Source organism: Ranitomeya variabilis, chromosome 6, assembly GCF_051348905.1.
Source record: "Ranitomeya variabilis isolate aRanVar5 chromosome 6, aRanVar5.hap1, whole genome shotgun sequence".
Classification (NCBI taxonomy): domain Eukaryota; kingdom Metazoa; phylum Chordata; class Amphibia; order Anura; family Dendrobatidae; genus Ranitomeya; species Ranitomeya variabilis.
Genome location: NC_135237.1, coordinates 53,443,613 through 53,469,369, shown reverse-complemented (window position 1 = coordinate 53,469,369; position 25,757 = coordinate 53,443,613). Strand labels below are relative to the sequence as shown.

The window sequence follows — 25,757 nt, the reverse complement described above, 5'->3', positions numbered from 1 at the left end:
TAAAAATGGAAGTGACTTATTGGGTTATTATTTACACCTACCGTATTTATCCCACAAGAGTTTTTCTATTCTATTATACTTCTCTTTTCAACTCAATTCTGTTCTTAAAGGGGATTTCCGATACCTACGATACCTTTTATAAATATCTATCTTTAAGCCCTAACCACCATTGTCATTTGATTTAGTATAAAGATACATCCACTTCACACTGTATTTTTCATTTTTTTCTATTCAACACATGACGTTTTGATTGAGGAGAGTCTCAAATGAGACGTCACAGGAGGCTGGGGCTGCACTCACTTCCCCGCCGATTCTATCACTCCTCCTAAAACAGGACGTCATCAGGGAGGCGGCGCTGCAGTCACTTACCAAAGCTTTGTCATTACCCACTCCTGATCATGTCTTTTTTCAGGAGGTGATGGAGAATAGATTGCAGCTTCAGTGGCCGATTGCATCTTCAGTGGCCCCTGCTGCACTTCTGTCCCCGCCAGCCCGCATCTTTTATGGCTGCCACTACAGTCCCTGCTTCTGCCACTGCCACCTCTTTCCTTGAAGTGGAACATAATCAGCGGATGGTGATAGAAGCAGGATGAGTGACAGCCGCGCCGCCCACCAGCTTCTATCACCACCCTCAAACAAATCGTTTCATGAGATGGCGATTCAGTGAGTAACATTTGGTTTGCCTTGAATTTACCCAGAAATCACCGAACCCGTGTACAACCACCAAGAATTGAAGAGGTTGCCCACTACTTTAACAATGATGACCTATCCCGACTGTCTTCTACAGTTAGTGACAGATGTGCGATACCCGACCACAGCTCCTAATTCAAATCAATAACTGAGCACTTCTTGCAGTCGCCGGCATCGAGACCAGCTGATCGGTGGCCATGCCAGGTGTCGCAACCCCACCGATCAGACATTGATGACCTTTCGCAAGGAAAGGTCATCAATATTAAAGTACTGGACCACCTCTTTAGGTTACTTTTTTTTGGCAGCTAGATAGAGTGCATGTGAATTTTTTTAATGCCGTTCTCTCCCAGGGAGCTACGCAACACCCCAAAGCTTGAGTCCCCCTTTCTTACACGCTCACTATGTAGCAGTGTAATATAGACATTTGTGCTCACCTCCTCTCTGCTTGTTGTGACTTTGTGAAGGTGATCTGGGTGAATTCTCGGTGGAATGCTTGAACGAAATGCCTAAAATAATAAAAATGCTAATTAAAAGATATAAAAATCAAGGAACCTTCTCAAATAAATATCCATAAAGAACTGTCAAAATGTATATTCCTTTTTACTAAGAATAGAAGTAAGAACTAAGAAGTAATATTCTATGTACAGTGCCTACAAGTAGTATTCAACCCCCTGCAGATTTAGCAGGTTTACACATTTGGAATTAACTTGGCATTGTGACATTTGGACTGTAGATCTGCCTGGAAGTGTGAAATGCACTGCAGCAAAAAAGAATGTTATTTCTTTGTTTATTTATTTTTTTAAATTGTGAAAAGTTTTCAGAGGGTCATTTATTATTCAACCCCTCAACCCCCCATAATTCTGTTTGGTTCCCCTAAAGTATTAAGAAGTAGTTCAGGCACAAAGAACAATGAGCTTCACATGTTTGGATTAATTATCTCTTTTTCCAGCCTTTTCTGACTATTTAAGACCCTCCCCAAACTTGTGAACAGCACTCAAACATGGTCAACATGGGAAAGACAAAGGAGCATTCCAAGGCCATCAGAGACAAGATCGTGGAGGGTCACAAGGCTGGCAAGGGGTACAAAACCCTTTCCAAGGAGTTGGGCCTACCTGTCTCCACTGTTGGGAGCATCATCCGGAAGTGGAAGGCTTATGGAACTACTGTTAGCCTTCCACGGCCTGGACAGCCTTTGAAAGTTTCCTCCCGTGCCGAGGCCAGGCTTGTCCGAAGAGTCAAGGCTAACCCAAGGACAACAAGGAAGGAGCTCCGAGAAGATCTCATGGCAGTGGGGACATTGGTTTCAGTCAATACCATAAGTAACGTACTCCACCGCAATGGTCTCCGTTCCAGACGAGCCCGTAAGGTACCTTTACTTTCAAAGCGTCATGTCAAGGCTCGTCTACAGTTTGCTCATGATCACTTGGAGGACTCTGAGACTGACTGGTTCAAGGTTCTCTGGTCTGATGAGACCAAGATCGAGATCTTTGGTGCCAACCACACACGTGACGTTTGGAGACTGGATGGCACTGCATACGACCCCAAGAATACCATCCCTACAGTCAAGCATGGTGGTGGCAGCATCATGCTGTGGGGCTGTTTCTCAGCCAAGGAGCCTGGCCATCTGGTCCGCATCCATGGGAAGATGGATAGCACGGCCTACCTGGAGATTTTGGCCAAGAACCTCCGCTCCTCCATCAAGGATCTTAAGATGGGTCATCATTTCATCTTCCAACAAGACAACGACCCAAAGCACACAGCCAAGAAAACCAAGGCCTGGTTCAAGAGGCAAAAAATCAAGGTGTTGCAGTGGCCTAGTCAGTCTCCTGACCTTAACACAATTGAAAACTTGTGGAAGGAGCTCAAGATTAAAGTCCACATGAGACACCCAAAGAACCTAGATAACTTGGAGAAGATCTGCATGGAGGAGTGGGCCAAGATAACTCCAGAGACCTGTGCCGGCCTGATCAGGTCTTATAAAAGACGATTATTAGCTGTAATTGCAAACAAAGGTTATTCCACAAAATATTAAACCTAGGGGTTGAATAATAATTGACCCACACTTTTATGTTTAAAATTTATAAAAATTTAACTGAGCAACAAAACTTTTTGGTTTGTAAGATTTATGCATCTGTTAATAAATCCTGCTCTTGTTTGAAGTTTGAAGGCTCTAACTTATTTGCATCTTATTAAACCTGCTAAATCTGCAGGGGGTTGAATACTACTTTTAGGCACTGTATAATCCCCTGGAGACACAAGTTCAGAAAATGGAGTATGAAGGATACGGAATATTGTACATACTGTCATCTGGGGACGCACCATTCAGCAATGCTGTCTATGGCACTGCATGTTTTGTAACAAGGGAGCAAGGACTTCCCGCAGACTAAACATTTCAGTCTGTAAGCGGCCGTCCTTGCCAAAATCAGTATTCATATATCACATTGTGCTGCCAAGAGCAGACCAACTTGTAACTGTTTTGTTCTTTACAGTCAATGTATGCACGGTAAGGGGAAGCATCCACTATTTAGGGGGCTGCAGCACCCCAAACAGCCCTGGAAGTTTGCTGGAAAAGGATGTTATCAATACCACAGATAGTAATGAAAAAAATAGATCAATTTTGGAACAACTGAAGCCACAAATGTCACTCGAAGCAAGGATCATCAAGCTACATCTTGCCTACTTTGGACACATCATACGAAGAGGGCAATCACTGGAGAAGGACATCATGGTCGGAAGAATAGAAGGAGCAAGGCGAAGCGGAAGACCAGGAGCCTGATGGTTTGGTACTATCAAGATAGCGGCGGAGGGGACCCTGGTGGACTTATCTAGGCTTGCACAAGATCAATCTCTCTAAAGACTGTTCATCCATCATGGGATGATTGAGAGTCTGAGAGCTGCCAGGCAGATTTGGTAGGTGAGGATGTCATCCTAGTGTTCACTGACATCCTGTCTACATCGGGAAGTATGGGCCAGACTAGTAGTCAGACTGAAGATCACATGACGAAGTGCCCATATTGAAGAAATTGCTAGAGAACCACTTTAACATGATTGTTGTTACCTTGGATGCATAGTTCTGGTTCAAAGCTTTGTGGAAACTCATGGAACTCATCATCCAGATCTTTCCACTGAAAAGCACAAAAGGAATAAATAGGGTTCACAGTGTATATTCTGTCGCCCAACCAAAAAAATTAACACAACTTAAATCGACCCTTCACATTGCCACTGAAAAGTACGTTTGTATATGTATATGTATATGTATCATGTTTTGTCACGCTACCCGGTGCTCCATTTTCCTCCCGCTGCCTCATCTGCTTATTCCGGCCTCCTGCACCCAAGATCCCTGCAGCAGTGGCATGGGGAGCAGAGGTAAGTCGGAACCTCATCAACACCGCACAGAAAAGGCAGGGACGGTGTGGTTTAGACTTAACCCTGTACTCCCCATACCGCTTGGAAGCAAGTCATGGTGTAATGCAAATGGGGGGCACTAGGTGAGGGCACTTTTATATGACAAGTGTTTAGTCACTTTTTCAGTGCCAGGCTGGAGGGTTGCTCAAAGGGTTTGCTCACATCGGCATATAAAATCCGCGAGTGCAATGTGAGAAAAAAAATCACATTGCACTCGCACCAATGTTCTTCAATGAGGCAGGGCTCAGCTGTGAGTTTTTCATGCTGCATATGGCCACATAAAATGGCCAAGACTCACCAGTGCAAATCAATGGGAGAGAGAAGAAAATCACATGGCACACAGGCCATGCGTGTGCCTTTCAATTTTTATGCACACATCTCATAGGAAACCCGACGTTTCATCAGCCAAGTACAGTAAATTCACAGCGCGGACCATGGGATATATAATCAGTGCTTTGCATGTGTATTTTTTTGTATTTATATCTAGCTAATAAATAAATGAATGAAAGAAATGGCATGGGGTCCCCCTTATTTTTACTAACCAGCTGAGGGAAAACAGACAGTTGTGAGCTGGTGTTATTATGCTGGGAAGAGACTAATATCCATGCATCTTCCCAGCCTATTAATATCTCACAGCTGTCTGCTTAGATTTTACTGGTTATTAAAAATGAGGGACCCCCAAAAAATGATGTGGGGACCCCCCTTTCAATAACCAGTAAAAGCTAAGCAGATAGCTGTGAGGTGATATTAATGGGCTGGGAAGATGTATGGATATTGGCCCCTTCCCAGCCCCCAGCTTTCCCTTAGCTGATTATTAAAAATAAGGGGGACCACGTGCCATTTTTTCTTTAATTTATCTAGAAACTAGAAACAAGTACAGAAAACTACATACACAAAGCACTGATTACATATATCACTGACATCTACCATTTATATCTGATTGTAATATACGGTATATAAGATTCTCCTCGCATGACATACGGATGCTAGGAGAAAAAAAAACGCATGACACTCGCCAACTTTTCTGGCTGAGAATCTCTACAAGTTTATGTATGCAGATGTGAGTGAACCCTACGAATTATGATTTTAGCCAATGCTGTGACCCATAAATGTTCTAGGTTTAAATAAAACTTGTCATCTCCCATTTATACAGGATTACATATAATAGGCAGGAACTACATGGCGACTTTTTCCAGAACATTGGCCGCTTTGCCACATCACCATATGTTGCTGATACATCTCAGTATAATGCAAATGAATGGGGACACATTGCTACCTTCAAGGTAATATGGCATGCAAGTAGCGAAAAGATGGAATCATTTGGATATTTGTCTCCTGGCCAAAGTCGCTATGTAGCTCCAGTCTCTAGGCACATTTGGACAATCCAATAATCCACAAATAAGAACAATTATTCCCAATGATCAGCCCGTGTAAACAAGGCAGCGATCAGAAAAACGCCCATTTGTGTTGTGAACAGCCTCAAATTCATACATATAGGCCACGATTTATCTTTTAATTTTTAAGTCACTTTTTTTTATCTTATGGTATTGCAGTTTTTGCTGCCAAAGTCATCAAACTGGGCAAAGTAAAAAATTGGCTTTTTATCTTATCTTAAAACTGCTTTTGTGACTTTTCGACAAAAAAATTGCAAACGTCTGGGACACTCACAAATACATCAAGGGAGGACTAGAGTGAAATTGCGACGAATTTTGCAACTTTTTAAAAAGTCGCAATTGATGAATCAGGAGAAAACATCTAGAATCGCTAAACTTCATCCACAAGGCAGAAAACAATTTAAAAAAAAACAAACAAGTGAGCAAATATAACATAGACTTTAAAAGAAAAGATGTAAATAGAATAATGAATTGGGTGCATACAAAAAAAGGCGCAAAACACACTCAGCAGGACAAAAAACAGGCATAAAGGCAATGGTGAATTGGGCACATAGTCTATAACAGTGATACAATATAAAGCTCCTACTATCAATGTACCGTAGCACACCGTCTGATGTAGCTATTTTGTGGTGTGTGACTACTATTTAGTATTGGACTCTTCATGTTAGCGCACTTACTACTTGGTCTTGCTGGAATTTCGATATCTCTTTCTGAGGTCCAATGCTTAGCACCTATAGAACAACAGGAATTTATCGTTTGTGTTTATTTCCTCTTTATTGAAACTTTTCCAACAAGGTAATAGAGAATCAGAGATAGCATCAGTATTGGGCAATTATCCATGTGGGACAATGCGGATGTAACAGCTGAGCGTGAACCTTCTCCTAACACTCTCATGTTTCCTAAATGGTGTAAATATACACTCACCGGCCACTTTATTAGGTACACCATGCTAGTAACGGGTTGGACCCCTTTTGCCTTCAGAACTGCCTCAATTCTTCGTGGCATAGATTCAACAAGGTGCTGGAAGCATTCCTCAGAGATTTTGGTCCATATTGACATGATGGCATCACACAGTTGCCGCAGATTTGTCGGCTGCACATCCCAAAGATGCTCCATACAAGGCAGGATGGATCCATGCTTTCATGTTGTTTACGCCAAATTCTGACCCTACCATCCGAATGTCGCAGCAGAAGTCGAGACTCATCAGACCAAGCAACGTTTTTCCAATCTTCTACTGTCCAATTTCGATGAGCTTGTACAAATTGTAGCCTCAGTTTCCTGTTCTTAGCTGAAAGGAGTGGTACCCGGTGTGGTCTTCTGCTGCTGTAGCCCATCTGCCTCAAAGTTCGATGCACTGTGCGTTCAGAGATGCTCTTAGGCCTACCTTGGTTGTAACGGGTGGCGATTTGAGTCACTGTTGCCTTTCTATCAGCTCGAACCAGTCTGCCCATTCTCCTCTGACCTCTGGCATCAACAAGGCATTTCCGCCCACAGAACTGCCGCTCACTGGATTTTTTTTCTTTTTCGGACCATTCTCTGTAAACCCTAGAGATGGTTGTGCGTGAAAATCCCAGTAGATCAGCAGTTTCTGAAATACTCAGACCAGACCTTCTGGCACCAACAACCATGCCACGTTCAAAGGCACTCAAATCACCTTTCTTCCCCATACTGATGCTCGGTTTGAACTGCAGGAGATTGTCTTGACCATGTCTACATGCCTAAATGCACTGAGTTGCCACCATGTGATTGGCTGATTAGAAATTAAGTGTTAACAAGAAGTTGGACAGGTGTACCTAATAAAGTGGCCGGTGAGTGTATATGGGTCATTGTGACACCCACATATTGTGTTCCAGTAACAATATGGTCGTCATCAGCTCTTATTCTCAAGTGGAATCATTTCAGCGCAGATGTTATTATATTCAATTATATTTAAATGCAACGTGTCATCAGAAAATGACATAGTCTTTAAATCAGGCTATTACTATTATTATTATTATTATTTATGTATTTATTTATTTTAAATGTTGGCAATACTTTTTCTTCCATAACACAATCTTTATTAAAAAATTTAAAAAAAAGATAGAAATCTTGCAATTTTTTTAGACTCAAACTTCCTGTTGTTTTAGGAAACAACACATGTACATTAGCTGCAATGGACAACCTCAGACCCTTATCTTTTGCACTGAAGCGTCTAATGAGTGTGTGCAGAGATCATTGTGAAGATAAAGGGTCATCCATGACATCACTTATTGTGAACGGTGGCTCTCCTGTTTTCAGCTGTGTATAGAGGTGTTAGCTGTTATTGTCATCCTGCCTCTGATGATAAGGAGACTGCTGAAAACTCTTCCTGAAATGACAGGAAGTAAGAGTCTTTCCCCAATACAGTGTTCATTTTAGGACATGGTCACAAATCAAAGTCAAACATCAGAAATACTCTGTCTGATACCTCATTCTGATACTTGACTCTTATACCTGACTTTCACACATGGTATCAGAGTCAAGTATCAGAGTTAGGTATCAGAGTCAAGTATCAGAATAAGGTATCAGAGTCAAGTACAGTTAGTCCTCGGGTTACAACGGTCTCGAGTTACATCGTTTTGTGGTTACAACGCTTTATACGACGCCTCATTCCGACTTACACGGTTTTGCGTCGTAAATCGAACTACATGCAACTACGTGCAGTGGCAGAAGAATAGAGTCCAGTACTGTACACTGTACCCAGTTACACGAGGAAAACTAGTCTCCTGCACGCCATAACACCCTAATTATGTAGGGTACTGTGTTAGGATAGGTTTTTGGATAGGCTAAGTGTTTTCAGTACTGTACTGTTATGAATGTATGGTCCGACATACATCAAAATTCGGTTTACGACGCCGTGTAAGAACGGGTCAACGTCGTAAGTCGAGGACTACCTGTATCAGAGTTAGGTATCAGAGTCAAGTATCAGAGTTAGGTATCAGAGTCAAGTATCAGAATAAGGTATCAGAGTCAAGTATCAGAGTTAGGTATCAGAGTCAAGTATCAGAATAAGGTATCAGACAGTATTTCTGCTGTTATTTCTGATGGTTGACTTTGATTTGTGACCATGTGTGAAAGTCAGGTATAAGAGTCAAGTTTCAGAATGAGGTATCAGACAGAGTATTTCTGATGTTTGACTTTGATTTGTGACCATGTCCTAAAATGAACACTGTACCCCAAGGTTGAAATAGGGATTTGGCTGTGAGATTCAGCAGCATGCACTGACTATGTTAGAAGACTCACATTCTGTCATACTAGAGTCGCTACAACATAATAGTATATATCAAATGGGCAAAACAAAAACATTTCCAATAAAGAAGAACATATGTCACATATTAAAGTGATGCTGGATGCACTGGAAGAACTATCAGTTAAGTGTCCTGTGATTTACATCTGACATATTCATCTAGCACCTCACTGGAAGTGAACTTCACCTTCCTCCTATTGTGTGACGAAAATGGGGGAAGCACATACATAAAAAAAAGAAGAAGAAAACAGCCAGCAAGCACTTATAAGACCATTAGCAGATTAGGTCAAGTACAAAATGTCAAAAATCATAGTTTTAGTAAAGTGATTAGTGTTCTTCTACTTTACCACACCAGCGGCTCCATATTTCCAAGCAGATTCTCTGTGCTGCATCCATGGGTCGTCACCAAACTGTTTCATGAAAGAAGAAATAAGAATAAATATAAGGTGCAACAGCAAGAGGAAATGGAGGAGAAATTATTGTACTTCACATAAGGGTTTGGTTTTTTTGTTTTTTTTTTTAAAGGAAACCTGAGATCCAGATTGTGCATCTATTTTGTAGTGTTTTATGTGGACATGGAGTCTGACACTGTTAGTGGTCACAGTTATAGGGCATCGCTAATGGCTAAATAAAGGACGTGTTGTGATCGTCTCAAAGACGCAGTAATTGTCTCTGTTAGGAGGATATGTGCACACGACGTCTTTTAGACCCCGGTGTAACCATTGAGTTTTTGATGCAGAAAACACTCCAGGAAAGTGCACATTTTTTTCTTCCAGAAGCGTCTTTTTGGTGTCTTTTTGGTCATTTTTGTGGTGACACCTTTTTTTTCTTGTTTTTCTTCTAAATCGTATTTATAAACTTGTGAGACACTTTTTGGAAGCAGCTTGAAAAAGACGTAATGCGAACATTCACCGTCGGTGTTTTCCTGAAGCATCCTATGCTTCAAAAACTCAACTGCTTCTGGTGCTCATGTTTCAGTCCGCTGTCAATTTAAAGGGAATCTGTCATCAAGGTTTTTACACCCCAAATTAATGGCATGTATGTGAAAGTGCTTTCATGCTGAGTAAATCCTTACCTTTCTTGTAGAAATTTGTTTTGCAGTTTTAGAGAAATCCTAGAGGGACCTGTCAGTCAGAGACAGGAGGCAGGCAGTGGGAGAGGCATTAGGCGAGAGGCAGGGGAGCTGTAGGTACAGAGCCTACCCTCCGCTCTTTCTAGGATTGGCGGTCCTATCAATGATTGACAGCTGTCTATGCATGCACACTTATACAAGGACAAATGATAGGAAAATAGGGCATGGCACTAACCATATTCGGTGCCCCAGTAGGATCCTATCCCTTTAAGCATGTAAAGTAAACTTGGCACTCGGGTGTGAAAACGGTAAATATTTATCTGTGCAGACAATCCAAACCATCAGACAATTCAGTCCAAAAATGGAATCAGAAGTATCAGCGCAAGTGTCAGGCAGCAGAAGCTGCAGTGGAGGCACTTCTGTGCAATCCTTGTTACTGAAGAAGAACCATTTTAGGACCGAAACATCAGTCACTGATAGGATGGAAAACCCCAGAAAGAACAGAGGTTTATAAGATTAATGCACAGACTATGCTGAATCTTTTCTAACAAAACTATATCTCAGTCTACTCAGCTCCCCATGCTCTATAACATTGTGCCTGCAGATTATGTGAAGAGATGGACATGTGGCCCATGGTCACCCCTTGAAGACACACATATTGTTATGGAGTATATTGTGTATTGTCACATACGTTATTTGTGATAGATTGTATTTTCTCCGACAGTAGGAAGAGTTAGGTTTAATATTTGGGATTAGCCCAGAGTGGGAGGGGATAAGTTGAAGGGACAGAGACAGTATCCTGTCAGGATGTCGGATAGAGCCCAGTGTGCATAGAAAGCGGACCTAAGGTCTGATTAGTGAGCAGTGCCCGATGACATAGGTGTCCCTTACATGAGACGAGACCGTGACTAAGGACAGCGAGATCCTAGTGGTAGGATGGAGAGAAGTGACTGAAAGATGGAATTACCGATCAGAGACGGGTCCTAGGACAGGATGCCTAGCGGTACAGCCCAGAGTTTATAACTCAGAGGTAACAGGCCAAGATGGGACAGAGTACGTGAGACGAAGAGAGTGCCAGGGCGGGAGTTCCACGGCGTCTGGGACAGAGGAGATAAGTATCGGCCCTACTGGTTCCCTAGAGGGGAAGGAAGACGCGGAATCACGGGTTGAGAATAGGACTCTTACTAATTGGACTGTAGTACTGAGTTGGGTTGTGGTGAAGCAGAGAGGAATGGTGAATATAGAACTAGCAAGAAAAGAGGAAGTGATTGAAATGGCGAGTGGAAAAATGCTCCGTATTGAAAAGGAAACGTTCATAAAGTTGTGTACCTATAATCCCCTCCCAAGTTATCCTTGAGTAAAAAGTTTATTTTTTACTGGTGGCAAACCAAAGTCATCACTAACATGAGGCCTGCAAGAGCGTAGTGACTAGTGTTGAGCGATACCTTCCGAAATTCAAAAGTATCGGTATCGGATTGGGTCGGCCGATATCCAAAAAATATCGGATATCGCCGATACCGATACCCGATACCAATACAAGTGACTGGGACACAAATATCGGAACGTAAATCAGCCCTTTCTGTCCTTCTATATGCTGTTCTGGAGGGGGGGGAAGAGTGTGGGTGGTGCGTGGGCGGACACTGTGAGTGTCTGTGTGTGCGGGCGGGGTCTGTGCGGGCCTGCCAGGGATCTAATTCTATGCAGCGCTGTATCCGGGCTGCCCAGGCTCGATGCGGCGTGGGGGGGGTCTCTGCGGCGTGGGGGGTCTCTGTGCACTGAGGGGGGTGTCTCTGCAGCGTGGGGGGTCTCAGTGCAGCGTGCGGGGGTCTCAGTGCGGGCATCGTCCGATGGGACTACAAGTCCCATCGGACGATGCCTGCTACACGGACAGTGATTGACACATTAGCCAATGATGGGACAGTAGTAGTCCCATCATCCGGCTAATGTGTTGAATGAAAAAAAAAAAAAATACTCCATACATGCTACATACATACATACATGCTACATACATACATACATTCTACATACATACATACATACATGCTACATACATAAATGCTACATACATACATTCTACATACATACATACATGCTACATACATGCATACATACATGCTACATACATACATGCTACATACATGCTACATACATACATTCTACATACATACATACATGCTACATACATGCATACATACATGCTACATACATACATGCTACATACATGCTACATACATACATTCTACATACATACATACATGCTACATACATACATGCTACATACTACATACATACATGCTACATACATACATACATGCTACATACATACATACTACATACATTCTACATACATACATGCTACATACTACATACATACATGCTACATACATACATTCTACATACATACATACATGCTATATACTACATACATACATGCTACATACATACATGCTACATACATGCTGCCTGCTACATACATACATGCTACATACATACATACATGCTACATACATACATGCTACATACTACATACATGCTACTTACATACTACATGCATACATACTGCATACATACATACATACATACAGTACATACATACATTACATACAATACATACATACAGACATACAGTACATTAAACATAGATTACATACTCACCATTACTTGTCATTTTGTTCCCCGAAGCCAGTGTCATCTCTAAAAAAAGTGAAAAAAACAAACAACCAATATACTCCCTGTCCACAGAAATCCACGAGTGTCCCACGACAATCTCCAGTGGAGAGCAGCAGCAACAGCTGTTGCAACTGCTCTCCAGGGGCCCCAGGAACACAATGACAGGAGGAAGGTATCCTTCCGCCACTGTATTCCTCCGCCGCTGTAAAAAAAAAAGTCCCTAGTCTCACTTTATGGCATTGCTGGCTGACAAATTTTCCCAGGCAGCAATTGCCATAAAGTGACACTTTGAACTTTAGTAACCTCAGTGATGCACTGCAGGAGCCATTGTCTCCTGTCAGTGTGTCACTGAGGGTCCTATAGAGCAGTGACATCACCCGATGTCACTGTTCTATAGGGGAGATCGTCATGGGACACTCGTTATTAATTGGACTACGGCAGACAGGTAGTATATGGTTTATTATTTTACGTTTTTTGCAGGCGCTGAAGTATGGTAAGTATGGTGAAATGAAGAATATTAAAATACTTTTTCCTAATGTGTGTGTGTTTTATTAACCCTTTTCTTACTATTTGATTAATAACGGATAGGCGTCTTATTGACGCCTCTCCGTTATTAACCCGGCTTAATGTCACCTTACGATAGCAAGGTGACATTAACCCCTTATTACCCCATATCCCACCGCTACACGGGAGTGGGAAGAGAGGGGCTTTAACAGATGCGCCATTTCCGGGACGGCTGCGGACTGGTATTTGTAGCCAGGGGGGGCCAATATCCATGGCCCCTCTCTAGGCTATGAATATCAGCCCGCAGCTGTCTGCGTAGCCTTTCTGGCTATAAAATATAGGGGGACCCCCACGTCATTTTTTGGGGGGGTCCCCCTATTTTAATAGCCAGTAAAGGCTACGCAGACAGCTGCGGGCTGATATTCATAGCAGGCTACAAATATTGGCCCCCAGCCATCGGCTTTCCCCCTCTGGCGCAGAAAATTGCGCGGGAGCCCACGCCGTTTTTTTCCGTGTCGCGTTTGGAGAGCCCCTGTGTGCCTAAACATTGGAGCTCCCGCACAAGTGACCCCATTTTGGAAACTAGACCTCCCAAGGAACTAATCTAGATGTGTGGTGAGCACTTTGAACCCCCAAGTGCTTCACAGAAGTTTATAACGCAGAGCCATGAAAATAAAAAATAATTTTTCTTTTCTCAAAAATGATTTTTTAGCCCACAATTTTTTATTTTCCCAAGGGTAACAGGAGAAATTGGACCCCAAAAGTTGTTGTCCAGTTTCTCCTGAGTACGCTGATACCCCATATGTGGGGGTAAACCACTGTTTTGGCACACGTCGGGGTTCGGAAGGGAAGTAGTGACGTTTTGAAATGCAGACTTTGATGGAATGCTCTGCGGGCGTCAGGTTGCGTTTGCAGAGCCCCTGATGTGCCTAAACAGTAGGAACTCCCCACAAGTGACTCCATTTTGGAAACTAGACCCCCAAGGGAACTTATCTAGATGTGTGGTGAGCACTTTGAACCCCCAAGTGCTTCACAGAAGTTTATAACGCAGAGCCGTGAAAATAATAAATGTGTTTCCTTTCCTCAAAAATATTTTTTTAGCCCAGAATTTTTTATTTTTGCAAGAGTAACAGGAGAAATTGGACCCCAAAAGTTGTTGTCCAGTTTCTCCTGAGTACGCTGATACCCCATATGTGGGGGTAAACCACTGTTTGGGCACATGCCGGGGCTCAGAAGGGAAGTAGTGACGTTTTGGAATGCAGACTTTGATGGAATGGTCTGCGGGCATCATGTTACGTTTGCAGAGCCCCTGATATGCCTAAACAGTAGAAACCCCCCACAAGTGACCCCATTTTGGAAACTAGATCCCCCAAGGAACTTATCTAGATGTGTGGTAAGCACGTTCAACCCCCAAGTGCTTCACAGAAGTTTACAACGCAGAGCCGTGAAAATAAAAAATCATTTTTCTTTCCTCAAAAAAGATGTTTTAGCAAGCAATTTTTTATTTTCACAAGGGTAACAGGAGAAATTGGACCCCAATATTTGTTGCCCAGTTTGTTGTGAGTACGCTGATACCCCATATGTGGGGGTAAACCACTGTTTGGGCACACGTCAGGGCTCGGAAGGGAAGTAGTGACATTTGAAATGCAGACTTTGATGGAATGGTCTGCGGGTGTCACATTGCATTTGCAGAGCCCCTGATGTGCCTAAACAGTAGAAACACCCCACAAGTGACCCCATTTTGGAAACTAGACCCCCGAAGGAACTTATCTAGATGTGTGGTGAGCACTTTCAACCCCCAAGTGCTTCACAGAAGTTTATAACGCAGAGCCGTGAAAATAAAAAATAATTGTTCTTTCTTCAAAAATTATGTTTTAGCACGTAATTTTTTATTTTTGCAAGGGTAACAGGAGAAATTGGACCCCAACAGTTGTTGCCCAGTTTGTCCTGAGTACGCTGGTACCCCAAATGTGGGGGTAAACCACTGTTTGGGCGCACGTCGGGGCTTGGAAGGGAGGGAGCACCATTTGACTTTTTGAACGCAAGATTGGCTGGAATCAATGGTGGCACCATGTTGCGTTTGGAGACCCCTGATGTGCCTAAACAGTGGAAACCCCTCAATTCTAACTTCAACACTAACCCCAACACACCCCTAATCCTAATCCCAACTGTAGCCATAACCCTAATCACAACCCTAACCCCAACACACCCCTAACCACAACCCTAACCGCAACACACCCGTAACCCTAATTCCAACCCTAACCCTAATCCTAACCCTAATCCCAACCGTAACACTAATCCCAACCCTAACCACAACTGTAACCCCAACACACCCCTAACCCTATCCGTAACCCTAACCACAAGCCTAATCTTAACCCTATTTCAAACCCTAGCCCTAATTCCAACCCTAACCCTAAGGCTATGTGCCCACGTTGCGGATTTGTGTGAGATTTTTCCGCACGATTTTTGAAAAATCTGCAGGTAAAAGGCACTGCGTTTTACCTGCGGATTTACAGCAGATTTCCAGTGTTTTTTTTGTGCTGATTTCACCTGCGGATTCCTATTGAGGAACAGGTGTAAAACGCTGCGGAATCCGCACAAAGAATTGACATGCTGCGGAAAATACAACGCAGCGTTTCTGCACGGAATTTTCCGCACCATGGGCACAGCGGATTTGGTTTCTCCATAGGTGTACATGGTACTGTAAACCTGATGGAAAACTGCTTCGAATTCGCAGCGGCCAATCCGCTGCGGATCCGCGGCCGATCCGCTGCGGATCCGCGGCCGATCCGCTGCGGATCCGCGGCCCATTCCACTGCGGATCCGCGGCCAATCCGCTGCGGATCCGCGACCAATCCGCTGCGGATCCGCGACCAATCCGCTGCGGATCCGCGGCCAATCCGCTGCGGATCCGCGGCCAATCCGCTGCGGATCCGCGGCCAATCCGCTGCGGATCCGCGGCCAATCCGCTGCGGATCCGCGGCCAATCCGCTGCGGATCCGCTGCCAATCCGCTGCGGATCCGCTGCCAATCCGCTGCGGATCCGCAGCCAAATCCGCACTGTGTGCACATGCCATAACCTTACCCCTAACCCTAACCCTACCCGTAACCCTAACCCTACCCCTAACCCTAACCCTACCCCTAGTTCTAACCCTAGTTCTAACCCTAACCCTAGTGGAAAAAGAAAAAAAAATATTTTCTTTATTTTATTATTGTCCCTACCTATGGGGGTGATAAAGGGGGGGGGGTTTATTTATTATTTTTTTATTTTGATCACTGCGATAGAACCTACCACAGCGATCAAAATGTACTTGTAATGAATCTGCCGGCTGGCAGATTCGGCGGGCGCACTGCGCATGCGCCCGCCATTTTCCAAGATGGCGGCGCCCATGGAGAAGACGGCCGGACACCGGGAGGGACATCGAAGCTAGGTAAGTATGGGGGGGTGGGATCGGAACACGGGGGGGGGGATCAGAGGACCGGGGGAGCGGACAGGAGGGAGGAGGGGAGCGGACAGGAGATCGGGGCAGAAAGGACGACTGGGGGGGGCGATCGGTGGCGGTGGGGGGGGGCAGATCGGGGTCTCCAGCCATGGCAGATGCTATTGCAGCATCGGCCATGGCTGGATTGTAATATTTCACCATTTTCATAGGTGAAATATTACAAATCGCTCTGATTGGCTGTTTCACTTTCAACAGCCAATCAGAGCGATCGTAGCCCCTGGGCTGAAGTACCACTCCCCCTGTCTCTGCAGATCGGGTGAAAATGGAGTTAACCCTTTCACCCAATCTGCAGGGACGCGATCTTTCCATGATGCCACATAGGCGTCATGGGTCGGATTGGCACGGGTTTTCATGACGCCTACGTGGCGTCAAAGGTCGGGAAGGGGTTAAATTCAACGCTCATAAAGGCCTCTTTCACACTTGCATCGGTACGGGTCCGTCGCTATGCGTCAGGCCGACGTACCGACGCATGTTGTGAAATTTGTACACGACGTGGGCAGCGGATGCAGTTTTTCAACGCATCCGCTGCCCATTCTGAAGTGCGGGGAGGAGGGGGCAGAGTTTCTGCCGCGCATGCGCGGTAGAAAATGGCGGATGCGACGGACAAAAAAACCTTCACTTGAATGTTTTTTCATGCCGACGGTCCGACAAAACACGACGGATCCATTGCACGACGGACGTGACTTGTGGCCTTCCGTCGCGATCCGTCGCTAATACAAGTCTATGGGTAAAAAATGCATCCTGCGAGCACATTTGCAGGATCCATTTTTTTCCACCGGATCCGTGTTTTACCGCCGGATCCGTTTTTTTCTGCCAGATCCGTTTTTTTCCTCCGGATCTGTTTTTTCTCGTTGTATTAGCGCTGGATTGTGCCTAATGGCCACACGTTTCATCCGTTTTTTTGCCGGATCCATCAAAAAAGCTGTTTCTGCCTGACGGATAACACATACAGAGGAATGTTTTTTCTGTCCGGCAAAAACACGCACAGCGACGGATCTGGCAAAAAACGTATGAAACTGAGATGTGAAATGATGAATCCGGCCTCTGAATCTGTTTTTTCATGCATGTTTCCATTCAAATCATGCACATTTTGCGTTTATTTTTTTCCCAAAAACCGCATCAAAACTTGCATCAAAACTGCACCAAAAACTGCATCAAAACTGCACCAAAAACTGCATCAAAAACCGCACCAAAAACCTGCATCAAAAAAGCACCAAAAACTGCATCAAAAACCGCACCAAAGAGCTACATCAAAAACAGCACCAAAACTGCATCAAAAACCGCACCACAAACCTGCACCAAAAACTGCACTAAAAACTGCATCAAAAACTGCACCAAACACCTGCACCAAAAACTGCATCAAAACTGCACCAAAAACTGCATCGAAAACCGCATCAAAAACCGCACCAAAAACCTGCATAAAAAAAGCACCAAAAACATACATCAAAAACAGCACCAAAAAGTGCATTAAAAACCGCACCAAAAACCTGCACCAAAAACTGCATCAAAACCTGCACAAAAAACTGGTGCAGTTTTGATGCGGTTTTTGATGCTGTTTTTGATGCAGTTTTTTATGCAGTTTTTGATGCAAGTTTTTGGTGCAGGTTTTTGTGCAGGTTTTTGATGCGGTTTTTTATGCCTTTTTTGGCGCAGTTTTTGGTGCAGATTTTTGGTGCAGTTTTTGATGCAGTTTTTGGTGCTGTCTTTGATGTAGGTTTTTGGTGCGGTTTTTGAGGCTGATTTTGATGCAGTTTTTGATGCAGGTTTTTGGTGCAGTTTTTGATGCAGTTTTTGGTCCAGGTTTTTGGTGCGGTTTTTGATGCAGTTTTTTGTGCAGTTTTGATGCAGGTTTTGATGAGGTTTTTGGAAAATAAATAAACGGAAAATGTGCATGATTTGAATGGAAACATGCATGAAAAAAACGGACAAAAACCGTTCCTATGTGTTTTCCGTCCGGCGGAAACAGCTTTTTTGACGGATCCTGCAAAAAACGGATGAAATGTGTGGCCATCAGGCGCAATCCGGCGCTAATACAACTCTATGAGAAAAAAACGGATCTGGGGAAAAAAAACGGATCCGGCAGGAAAAAACGGATCCGGCGGAAAAAAACGGATCTGGTGGAAAAAAAACGGATCGGGTGGAAAAAAACAGATCTGGCAGAAAAAAACGGATCCAACGTAAAAAAACGGATCCGGCGGAAAAAAACGGATCCAGCAAATGTGCTCGCAGGATGTGTTTTTTTCCCATAGACTTGTATTAGCGACGGATCGCGACGAATGGCCACACGTCGCGTCCGTCGTGCAACGGATCCGTCGTGTTTTGGCGGACCGTCGGCACAAAAAAACGTTCAAGTGAATGGTTTTTTGTCTGACGTGTCCGCCATTTTCTACCGCGCATGCGCAGCAGAAACTCTGCCCCCTCCTCCCCGCACTTCAGAATGGGCAGCGGGTGCGTTGAAAAAACTGCATCCGCTGCCCACGTCGTGTACAAATTTCACAACGTGCGTCGGTACGTCGGCCCGACGCATAGCGACGGACCCGTACCGACGCAAGGGTGAAAGAGGCCTTTATGAGCGTTGAATTTAAAAAAAAAAAAAAAAAACGGAAAAAAAACGGCGTGGGCTCCCGCGCAATTTTCTGCGCCAGAGGGGGAAAGCCGACGGCCGGGGGCCAATATTTGTAGCCTGCTATGAATATCAGCCCGCAGCTGTCTGCATAGCCTTTACTGGCTATTAAAATAGGGGGACCCCCCAAAAAAATGACGTGGGGTCCCCCTATATTTTATAGCCAGAGAGGCTACGCAGACAGCTGCGGGCTGATATTCATAGCCTAGAGAGGGGCCATGGATATTGCCCCCCCCCCCCCCGGCTACAAATACCAGTCCGCAGCCGCCCCGGAAATGGCTGTAAGATGCGCCAATTCGGCACTTAGCCCCTCTCTTCCCACTCCCGTGTAGCGGTAGGATATGGGGTAATAAGGGGTTAATGTCACCTTGCTATCGTAAGGTGACATTAAGCCGGGTTAATAACGGAGAGGCGTCAATAAGACGCCTATCCGTTATTAATCAAATAGTAAGAAAAGGGTTAATAAAACACACACACATTAGGAAAAAGTATTTTAATATTCTTCATTTCACCATACTTACCATACTTCAGCGCCTGCAAAAAACGTAAAATAATAAACCGTATACTACCTGTCCGCCGTAGTCCAATTTATAACGAGTGTCCCACGACGATCTCCCCTATAGAACAGTGACATCGGGTGATGTCACTGCTCTATAGGACCCTCAGTGACACACTGACAGGAGACAGGAGGTTACTAAAGTTCAAAGTGTCACTTTATGGCAATTGCTGCCTGGGAAAATTTGTCAGCCAGCAATGCCATAAAGTGAGACTAGGGACTTTTTTTTTTACAGCGGCGGAGGAATATAGTGGCGGAAGGATACCTTCCTCCCGTCATTGTGTTCCTGGGGCCCCTGGAGAGCGGTTGCAACAGCTGTTGCTGCTGCTGTTCACGGGAGATCGTCGTGGGACACTCGTGGATTTCTGCGGACAGGGAGTATATTGGTTGTTTGTTTTTTTCATATTTTTTACAGATGACACTGGCTTCGGGGATCAAAATGACAAGTAATGGTGAGTATGTAATCTATGTTTAATGTACTGTATGTCTATATGTATGTATTGTATGTATGTATGTATGCAGTATGTATGCATGTAGTATGTATGTAGCATGTATGTAGTATGTATGTATGCAGTATGTATGTAGCATGTATTATGTATGTATGTATGTAGCATGTATGTAGTATGTAGCATGTATGTAGCATGTAGTATGTATGTAGCATGTATGTATGTAGTATGTATGTAGTATGTAGCATGTATATAGCATGTATGTATGTAGTATGTATGTATGTAGTATGTAGCATGTATGTAGCATGTAGTATGTATGTAGCATGTATGTATGTAGTATGTAGCATGTATGTAGTATGTATGTATGTAGCATGTATGTATGTCTGTATGTAGCATGTATGTATGTATGTATGCAGCATGTATGGAGTATTTTTATTTTTTTTTTACATTCAACACATTAGCCGGATGATGGGACTACTACTGTCCCATCATTGGCTAATGTGTCAATCACTGTCAGTGTAGCAGGCATCATCCGATGGGACTTGTAGTCCCATCGGACGATGCCTGCACAGACACAAAGACCCCCGGCAGTCCGCACAGACCCCCCCCCCCCCCCGGCAGGCCGTACAGACCTCGGAGAGGCCGCACAGACCCCCCGGCAGGCCGTACAGACCCCGGAGAGGCCGCACAGACCCCCTGGCAGGCACGCACACTCACACAGACCCCGCCCGCACAGAGACACGCAGTCTCCGCCCACGCACCGCCCACACTCCATTATAGTGATTTTTGCACTGTGGGGACTTCCGATTCCGATTTCCGATATCGCAGAAATATCTGAACTCGGTATCGGAATTCCGGTACAGCGAATATCGGCCGATACCCGATATTTGCAGTATTGGAATGCTCAACACTAGTAGTAACCCTATAGCACAAGTCCACACACCCAGCCAGGATCTCCACCTTCATGTAACCCTCTGGGGTGAAAGAAACAAGTACCTCGCCCACAGCTACCGCCCCGCGCCACATTGCAATTGGCCTGTATTTTCATGGTGACAGGTTCCCTTTAACCTTAGCAGGCATCTGTAAATACCCAAATTTCTTTTCAGTGTTGTTACATATGTGTTCTGCGTTCCCATATGCGATGGACGATAGCCGCCTCTTTCACAGCTTTTATTTTTGTTCCTGATTGTTGAAACAAACGACTTGCACAAAACCCCCCGAGATAGGAAGCCTTTTATACAAATATGCATTGTTCACCATGGTGCACACCATCATCGCGGGGTCTAGCTGATTTCCACTTCGTGCTGTTTCCTTGTCTGCTTTATCTGGCATCTGAAAGTTATACAGGAAATATGCGGTTAGAAAAGAAAAAGTATCTCTGAGGAAAGTAGCCAGCAGCTTAGAAGCAAATACTGAACTCCTCCAGTCAGTTAAAGGAATACAGCGCCTAAAAACTAAGATTGAAATAATTTAATCTACATTTAGTGGGTTTTTTTCTAGAATTTATTACTGTTGAGGAATATAAATATCCTGTTTGCTTTTTGCGTTGCTAAATCAGCCTCAAACTCCTGCACATAAAGTTAATGCATGAGCAGACAATGACCTATTCTTAAAATCAGGCTTTTACGTTAAATGTTATATTATCACTTTTTTTATTTTCTGGGGCAAGTGGGGGGGTTATATAATAATCTGCATTAAAAATAACAATGATAAAACTTGCAATTTTCACACTGGAAACTGGGGCTAATCTAGACTTTTATTTTCTGTGTTTACATAAAATTTACATGCACATTAGCAGCAATAGACTGACCCCTTTTGTATTGATGCATCTAATGTGAGTGTTCAAAGGTAATTGTGAAGGAAGGGAGAGCCGGGTCAGATGTGACATCGCCTATTATGATAGGATTTTGTGTATTCATTTGTGTATAGAGGTGTTATCCTTCTGTTTGATCCTGGCTGTGGTGATAATGAGGTTGCTGAAAAGTCTTCTGCAAACAAAAGTAAGTATGAATTTAAAGAGCTCTAATGGCTAGTATGAAAATTGCAAGATTTCTTATTTTTTTTAATATTCATGAAAAAACTTTGCCAATTGAAAAAAAAGTACATTTACCATTACAAAAAACAGATTTAAACAATAGGTAATTTTCTGATATTTGACCTCATGCAAATGCCATACCTCACTACCCCATTTGCCTTTATATCGCCATGGATCCTACCCCAAAATTGGGGGGAGCTGATTCAAATTGGCATGAAAATTTTAAAAGAAATTAGTGCAAAATTGTGCCAAATCCATGAGGTGCAGAAATGTTGCACTACTCAACGTGATCAATGCCATTTTGTAAACTTTGATGTATTAGCCCCATTGATGCCTGATGTACATGAAGCATTTGGGGTTTTCTGCCTTCATGATCTTAAAATATTGTTTCCTTTTATCTTCTTTCTACTCTAATCCTTGATACCTTTTTTGATGTATGAAATCTTGAAGTTGTGTCATCAGTGTCCTCAGGAGGTTGTATCTGGACAGTAGGTGGAGGGTACGGAGAGGCAGCTGCAAGACATGGTGGAGACCTTTGAGGATCGTCTAGTTGGACGTGGAAAGTTGCTTTACTGTAATTTGGTCTGGAACAGCCATCATCCCACTTGCAGGAAAGGTCTTATGACATTCAGGTACCTGAGTGATCAGTTTGGGTAAATTCAGAATCGGGGGACAGCAATGTCTTCTGTGAGACCTCGTCAGGAGACAATGTGTCTTCCAGGACTTGCCCGTCTTCTGTTGAATATACCGCTCCAGAATCTTGTGTCATGGCATCCATATCTTCCGTACTGGACCTCACACGTTTATCTTTTATGTCAGGCTCTAAAACATCTTTCGATAAACCCTCTTGGTCAGGACTTGTTGTTCTGGAAAGATCTGGTCCAGAAAAAAAAACTCTGTTCCCCTCTGTGTTGACAACAGATGGATCCTGAAAACTACTTGTAAAAAAAAAATATTAGAATATTTCAATCAAAATTACAGTTAAAATTACTTACAATTCATATATTACCATGGCCTCTTTTGGCCTGGGAACCTCCTGACTCTACCCCGACAGATAATTTTGGGGACGAGAAGGTTTGTCACATAGGAATTCCAAAAGCCAATCCCTTTTTTTTGGCGCGGAGATGGAGATTCCTCTGGCAGCATCTCTCAGAGAACAGAAAGGAAAACTTGGCTGAGCGTTCCTGTGTATGGGGGTGTCGGGGGAGATAGCTGTCAACCAAGCGGTCATTCAGCCAAAAGCAATCTAATAAGTATAGGGGGGCTTCAGTTTGGTCACACAGACACTTATTCCTCTCAACCTGCAATTTAAAGGATCAGGCATGTTGAAATCAAACAGCCCAATCCTTTCTCCTAATGTTATCTTTACAGAGGTCCTCATACACATGAGATAGTCGGCCGATCCCACCAAAATCAGGAGTTTTGGTCAACATTAGTTTATTATTTATCATGCTTAGTTTTATAGCAGGCAGCACAGTGGCGCAGTGATTAGCACAGCAACCTTGCAGCGCTGGAGTCCTGGGTTCAAACCCCACCAAGGACAACATCCTTGCAGTTGTTGTCCTTGGTGGGATTATAAACCCAGGATCCCAGTGCTGCAAAGCAACAGTGCTAACCACTGAGCCACCATTGTGTAACATTACCTTAGGGTAGCATCCAAGTCACCTGACCCGGAGCATGGCAAAAATCATTATATTTAACACATTTGCACTATTTTCAATGGTTACCAATTGTATGAACTACGCTAAAACTAGACAACCATTTACCTATTATCACGCACTTCTTCGTTTGCTATCTGTTTTTCATGCTGATTTTCTTTTATCTGTACAAATGAACACAAAATCATACATGAATACAGATTACATTTATAACATAACTTCATCTGATACAATATTATAATGCTGCCATATTGTGCTAAGATGATATTGCATTGAGTAGTGTATGAAGCTCCTAGGCCGCAATGCAAAATCTCCCACAAAACCCACAACTACGATGTCACAGAAATGTAATAGTAATGGTTCTCTCATATTGGTCAAAGGGACCTTTTCGGGCCTCCTTAGGCTCCAGGACCCGGGTACGAGTGCAACACCTTCACTTTCTGTAGAACTCACATAATACCACCACATAGTGCCCAAATAATATGCATTACCCAAATAATACTCCCACATAATACTACCAAAGAGTTCTCAACAATTACACCACATAATGCTAACTAACATTGGTTGTTCTAATATTTTCCTCCTTGGACCCCCTGGAGTATGTCACCTCTAAAACACGCCCCAATGGAGGTGCAGCGCCCCAGAGTCCTGGTCGTTGCAGTACTGTGGCTCCGCCACTATGGGGAGCTACGGTGCGTCCGATGGCACTGAAGGAGTTCATCTGATCAGGTATCACAGACACCAATACATTTCACAGCTGGGCCTCCGGGGGGAGCTAAGGGTGCTATTCATTAGGCCACTCCCCACCATAGTGGGTAAACTGGGGGTCAGGCAGGAAGTTAGATCAGAAAGCTGACTGGATTGGACGAAGCAACACCTGGTGGCAGAGGGTGTTGTGGAGGAAGAGACAGTAGGGTCTCTGTCAGGGGTGGGATCCTGACAGAGGCTTGGCAACGAGAAAGGACGTAAAGGGACCGCGCCTGCTCTGGGTAGCGGCGGTGCCCAAGAAAGGATTAGAAGAGAAATAGATTGTGCTGAGTGAGAAACGAGATCAAGCGATAGGAGAATACCAGTAGGGGTCGTGCTGTAAGACCGGAGCAACACCCTGCTGAGGCGCACTACCGGTGGCCGGAACGCCGAGAGAGTATTTCAACATTCAGCTTCAAGCAATACTCTAAACAGCGGCAGGACAGTCAGTCTAAGGCGGGCTGTCTCACACAAATCACCTATGAAGTCTTGGGGGGCACCTTGTGGAGAGGGGCGACTCTAGGGTCCCGGAAGAGCTCCGAGCCTACCCGTCAAACGGGTGCTGTCCCAACCAGAACACCAGGGAGGGACGGAGGATTAGAAGAACATCATTTAATCGAGTTGTGAGGGAACTTAAGAAACAGACACAACGGTTGTGGGGACTCTCCGTAAGCACAGCAGGGGAGGACCACAACACATAGCGCTAGAAGGAAGGCACCGATTTCCACCTGTGAAGAGAGCTCTGGAGGTGCCATTGGACCGGCCGGACTTGCGCAGCCTGGTGAACCGTATTCTGGACTGAGGACCCAGAGATCTTCAGTAAAGAGGTAAAGAGACTGCAACCTGGTGTCCTCGTTATTTACTACAGCCTCACCCCCATCTACATCATCCACTCCTAGTAATCCCCTGTGCGCCCCACGGCAGGGTCACGGACCCGGGCCTAGCCGCCGTGACAACCCCAGAGCAGAGACTCAGAGGCCCGGTACCGGGTACCCCTCGGCCCTGCGGCAGTGGAGGCGCTACAACTTGGCGTCACGAACAGGATCTACTTAAGCCTGAAGAATCAGGTCATGTGTGCCTTGGAACTGTGATTTACTGTGCTTGGACTGTACTTTATTGCAAAGACTGTGGATTGTCACTTGCCGCCAAAAGTTCGCGCCAAAACCGCCGCCATTACAGCGCTAAGGAG

General features: G+C 44.3%; 1 protein-coding gene across 1 annotated transcript in view; it reads right to left on the bottom strand.

Annotated features, from left to right (window-relative positions):
• CCDC7 (coiled-coil domain containing 7) overlaps nucleotides 1-25,757 on the bottom strand; it is a 100,791-nt gene that overhangs the window by 11,140 nt on the left and 63,894 nt on the right. The window contains exons 16-23 of the mRNA XM_077268494.1: nucleotides 23,930-23,985; nucleotides 22,800-23,098; nucleotides 22,588-22,709; nucleotides 21,386-21,460; nucleotides 9,102-9,164; nucleotides 6,167-6,220; nucleotides 3,749-3,815; nucleotides 1,125-1,196 (exon numbers count right to left, since the gene is read on the bottom strand). Coding sequence (XP_077124609.1) covers nucleotides 1,125-1,196; nucleotides 3,749-3,815; nucleotides 6,167-6,220; nucleotides 9,102-9,164; nucleotides 21,386-21,460; nucleotides 22,588-22,709; nucleotides 22,800-23,098; nucleotides 23,930-23,985 — 808 coding nt within the window. The remainder of the gene's footprint in view (nucleotides 1-1,124; nucleotides 1,197-3,748; nucleotides 3,816-6,166; nucleotides 6,221-9,101; nucleotides 9,165-21,385; nucleotides 21,461-22,587; nucleotides 22,710-22,799; nucleotides 23,099-23,929; nucleotides 23,986-25,757) is intronic.